The sequence below is a fragment of the Sinocyclocheilus rhinocerous genome, unplaced genomic scaffold (genome assembly GCF_001515625.1).
Source record: "Sinocyclocheilus rhinocerous isolate Xijiao unplaced genomic scaffold, SAMN03320098_v1.1 scaffold1892, whole genome shotgun sequence".
Classification (NCBI taxonomy): domain Eukaryota; kingdom Metazoa; phylum Chordata; class Actinopteri; order Cypriniformes; family Cyprinidae; genus Sinocyclocheilus; species Sinocyclocheilus rhinocerous.
The window spans coordinates 57,890-63,113 of record NW_015652347.1 but is presented as its reverse complement, the minus strand read 5'-3'; the positions used below and the strand labels follow the sequence as shown (position 1 = coordinate 63,113).

Sequence of the window (5,224 nt, the reverse complement as noted above, 5' to 3'; positions counted from 1 at the left end):
GTGCTCCACACAGAGATCTGATCTGATCATCATCCAGTCTGTCTGGAATGACATGAAGAAACAGAACAAACTGAGACAGACTCAATCCAGAAGAACTGTGTCTCCGAGACGCTTCAAGAAACCTCCTGCAAAGCTACAATGCTGTTAAAAGATTTGAGGCACTTGTGTAAAAATGCTGTAAAATGAGGATGCTGTCAAAAATAATGTCATAAATAGATTTTCTTTATCAGTTAACTTCTATTAACTAAATGAAGTCAACATTTGGTGTGAGCATCCTTTGTGTTTAAAGCAGCTTTTGTCCTCGGTGCACTTGAGCGGAGTTTCTCAGGAGCTTTGCAGGAGGTTTCTTAAACCATCTCGGAGATGACTAACTGACTTAAAACCATTTTTAGCTGCTGAAAATACTAGAGTTCTAATTGTTTTGGCCACCGCTGTATATATCAGCATCAAGGGCTATCTTTGAGGCAAACTGAAGTAAACAATGTTAAGTTGTGGTCACATCAACACGATTTCGCAGGTCCATTGTCTGTCGTCAATCGAACAGTGACATATGAAGCACAGCTCAAAGCTTTCTGTTGGTCAGTGCGCCGAATCCATGACCAAACTGAACCCGTCACAAAATCAGCACGGGAAAACCTTTTGCTTTCATGTGAAATTCAGTATTGTGTGGATTCCCACTGAAAGGTTTTCACAAACACTGGTAAAAGCAACCACACATGAATTAAAAATGAAAATTACAATAAATAAACAATAAATAAAGAATAAATAACTCAATAGAGAAAATTTCATACAGTTGTATACAAGTTGGCTCTTTGACGGATTGCTTTGTTCCTATATGTGTGTGTGTGTGTGTGTGTGTGTGAGAATGTGTGAGAGTGTGTCTCTGTGTGTGTGTGTGTGTGTGTGAGAATGTGTGAGAGTGTGTCTGTGTGTGTGTGTGTGTGTATACCTAGTTAACCATATTTTAGAGACAAAAACTCTTAATACCTCCTTTTGGAAAAGCCCTCATTTAAAAAAAAAAGGAAGAAAAAATGATTACTGAGCTGAATATTTAGCTGATTTCATTCATATGCATAGGTCATTTTTAACTATATGAACACAATAGAGACCATAAATGTACCTAATCAATTATTCATAAACCACTGCTAACTGACAACATCTGATTGGTGACGCTGTCGTCACACGATCACTGTGTGTGTGTGTGTGTGTGTGTGTATATGTGTGTGTATGTGTGTGTGTTACCGTTGTGGCTGGACTCTAGTGTGATGGGTCTGTACTCCTCAAAATCAGCTTTGGAGTCCTCGCTCTCGTTACTGTCCACCTCCAGGAGTTTGGCTCTCATCGACAGACTGACACACACAAACACACACACATCAGATTTAATCATTTCATACACACATTCTGATATAACACACACAAACACACATGTACCTGTTCTCCTGCGTGCTCAGACGGAGGATCTTTGGACTCTTGGGGCTTTTGGGGCTCAGATGAGGAGCGAATCTCCTCTCGCCGTTGGTCTGCTTGAGAGGAAGAGACTCCAGCGGCCAAACAGAGCTCCACTTACTCTCACTGGGACTCACTGAGACACACAGCAGAGAGAGACAACAAACATCTGAGATCTGATGCTGACAGACACACTTTCATCATGATGCACAGGGTCTTCTGGAATCCACATCAGTATATATATATTGTATATATGGGTCAAAGATGAAAAAGGGTTTAAGCATAAAAACAATAAGTGTAATACTGCTTTAAATTGTTATTTTTTTGTTTATGTAGTTGTAGTTACTTTAGTACTTACGTTAAACTGAATGAAAATTATTTTTTAATGTCAGTTAACATTTATTTTAAGCAATTTTTTTAGCTAAACTAAACTAGGTTATTAACAATAATATATAAATATATATATATATATTTCTACCAAATATTACTTTGTTTGTCCGTTTGCATCTTCCTCTTAATTTTGAATTTGTTTAATGCCTTTCACTTGTATTTGAGAATCTCCAGATCTTGTTCGATGTGATGTAGTGTTCTGTAAGGTATGGAAGAATAAGTGAAGGAATGAGATGTCCGGGCAAACTCACGCTGTATCGCTCGGAAGCGCGGACCGATGGACGGAGAGCCCAGATCCGGAGAGTTACGCCTCTTCTCCAAACACGGAGACGCCTGGACCGTGATCTTATGGATAAAATCTGTACAGCAGAAAACAAGCGGTATTTATATTCAGATCACGACAAACACAACAACTGCAACACACTACAGACAAAACCACTGAGATTCTGCTCTATGTTGCTTCCACGACATGCCTTCTTTCAGACTAGTGGAAAGAAAACATACGAAACACACATTGAAGTGTTTATTGTATTGCACTGTCTATTCGTGTCTGTAGATTTCAATTACAATACAGATCTTTAAAGAGTTTTTCCTCCACTTCAGCAGCCCTTACACACATCAAAACTTAGAGTTTTATACCTCTCTACATTCTGAAGGTTTTTACTGTGGGCTTTGTTCATATTTCATTCACATGAGTTTTTATTACATTTTAGTCCTAAAAACGTGGTAAAAATGCACTTATTTCGATCTGTTAACAGTATTTTCTGATTTATGGATCGATAAAAAGAGAAATCCAGAATCCCTTCAGTAAAAACCTTTAACTCTAATATGTCAACAAAATCAAACAAGAATAATGAACCTGACTTTAGATTTCTGTTCTGGACATTTCTGCAAATGAGTGCATGTTTAATGATATAATGCCTCACATTTAAACATAAGATTTCAGAAATATAAAACTATTGTCTTATTGTACTGTGTTTAATTATCAGTGTAAGTATGTTGATATCTGTGAGTTCATTTTTAACCCGGTTCACCTTTGGCGTCTCATTTTAACAGCGAAACCACTGTTGAGTACAACACGGTTAATTATTACTAACGATGTGAAGAAGTGTGTGTTTTCTGTGTTCTGTTACATGTTCCCTTATCATTTCCATTCTAGTGTCACAACAGCTCATTACTGTGCATCTGCAGCTCATTAATAAAGAGAGTGTAATAATTATCATCATCTTTATATGACGTTAAGGCTCACCCTGCGGCATGCTGATCTTCTCTCCGTTCTTCACCTTCAGCTTGTGCTTCTTGAAGGTTCCCTTGCGCTTCTTGACGTTGGGTTTCTGGTTGTGGTTGAGGTGCAGGATGAGCAGCGATAGCTCGCGCTCAAACACGTCTTGCTCCCACTGCGCTAACTGCTGCTCGCGCTGACGCAGGAACTCCTCGTGAGACTTCTGCTCCAGCGCTGCGCGCTTCAGCTCCTCCTCGCGACACCGCAGCTCCTGCACACAGTTCACACCAGATCAGCGCTTAACTAAAACCAAAGCCATATCCATTACTCCAAATAAAATAAACATTAACCAGAATACTATATAAAATGTTCATTTTTCATTATGTTGAAGTACTAAACTAAATAAAATAAAACTTAACACTTACAAAAATGCCAAGTATTTTAATTTAAAGTTTTTAATTTACAGAAAATAGGAGTGTTAATATATTAAAGTAACTATATTAAAACTAAATATTTTTCTTAAATGTTGTAGAAGTTCAGAAGATTTAAGAACTAAATGTTCCTTAAGATTCAGTAATTTATATTATGGGATACGTTTTTTTTTTACTTTCTACTCGCAAATGGCAATTTCTACTCAAAAAAACATTTTAGCACTTGACACAACTAAACAAAATGTATATTCATTATAGAAATGTCCATTAATGTTTTACATTTTTTATTTTCGTTTACTTTAAGTTGAAGTACCAAATCAACTAAAACTAAAAGTAAAACTATAAACTGAAACTTAAAAAACTCTACTGGCATTTAAAAATTTATCTAAAAATGACAAAAACAAAAAATATATTTAAAGTTTTAAATAAAAATAAAAAAATAGAAAATAGAAAAGTAAAATTTTATTCAGTACATTTGCATTTATGGGATAAGGTATTAAAATTATTCTTAACTCACAAATTTCAATTTCTACTCAATTAAGTACTTTTGAGCTTGACATTACTAGAAAAATAGATATTAGAACTAGATATTATTATTTTCCATGACTTCAGAAATCTCACTTTTAAAATCCCCTCATATATATCCAGGTTTTCCAAGACTGTTGTTCTTAATTAAAAATCACACAAAAATTAATAGAAATAAGAAACAGGCTGTCAGTTTCCTTTATCTAGATTTTTAGCTATCTTAGCTTATTTTAAATCATTTAATTGTGCTGAGGCCCCCAGTGGGTCCCGGGCCCCTTTCACAAATGTATGTAAACTATGGTAAGAGAGTTGAAATACCATTGTTATTAGAGTTATTAATGTAAAACCATAGATTTTTGCATTTTATGAGCTGAATTAGTCCATGCACGTGTTTGCTGAGGAGTTGTGGGTGACCGACCCATGAAGAGCAGATCTACAGCACAGTATCTCATCATGCACTGAATGGCGTGTGTACCTTCTCTTTGGCCCGCAGCTCGTCAAACATGTCCTGGATCTCGAGTTTCCAGTCCTCCTGGAGCGAATGGAAGGAGTCCTGCGGCATCTCGTCCTTCACCTGCTCCTCCAGAGCCGTCAGCTGCTGCAGGATGGAGGAGAAGCTGGGCCGCCGGTGTGGATCCTGATCCCAGCACTCTGACACACACACATTTATTAAAATATCACTATTAGAACTTCTGATTGGATGACATCTCATCGTCTCTGTACTCTGCACTGTGACAGTAAATTGGAATCTCATCTAATCCCATTTAATACTATCATGCTTTTTATTAATATTTTGAATTCGCTTGAATTTTATTTTATTTTTTATTTTTCTGTTTTCATTTTAAATTTGGGTCCAGTTTTAGTACTTTTGCTGTGTGTGTTTTTTTTTTTTTTTTAGGGTTAGATTGAATGTATGAATGGATGATGGACCCACCGGACATGAGCTGGGCGAAGGGCTCGGGGCAGGTGGAGGGGATCGGAAGGGTCAGCTTGTTCACGGCGACTCCGTAAGCCACGGCCAGACCATCGATCCCTCTGTAAGGAGCCTCTCCGGTCAGCAGCTCCCATAATAACACACCATAACTACAGACAGACAGACAGACAGAGAGAGAATGAGTGAGAGAGAGAGAGAGAGAGAGAGAGAGAAGGCCCACAGCCGCTTTATATAGCCATCTATTTACAGCATTCACACACACACATACAGTATACA

The 5,224-nt window shown here is 37.4% G+C and overlaps 1 protein-coding gene across 3 annotated transcripts in view; it reads right to left on the bottom strand.

Annotated features, from left to right (window-relative positions):
* LOC107714886 (mitogen-activated protein kinase kinase kinase 9-like) overlaps window positions 1-5,149 on the bottom strand; it is a 10,588-nt gene extending 5,439 nt beyond the window's left edge. For all 3 annotated transcript variants that reach the window (XM_016520879.1, XM_016520878.1, XM_016520880.1), the window contains exons 1-6: window positions 4,949-5,149; window positions 4,490-4,665; window positions 3,086-3,329; window positions 2,088-2,195; window positions 1,432-1,582; window positions 1,243-1,349 (exon numbers count right to left, since the gene is read on the bottom strand). In XM_016520879.1, the coding sequence (XP_016376365.1) occupies window positions 1,243-1,349; window positions 1,432-1,582; window positions 2,088-2,195; window positions 3,086-3,329; window positions 4,490-4,665; window positions 4,949-4,955 (793 nt within the window). In that variant the 5' untranslated portion in view covers window positions 4,956-5,149. The remainder of the gene's footprint in view (window positions 1-1,242; window positions 1,350-1,431; window positions 1,583-2,087; window positions 2,196-3,085; window positions 3,330-4,489; window positions 4,666-4,948) is intronic.
* Window positions 5,150-5,224: the final 75 nt, after the last annotated feature.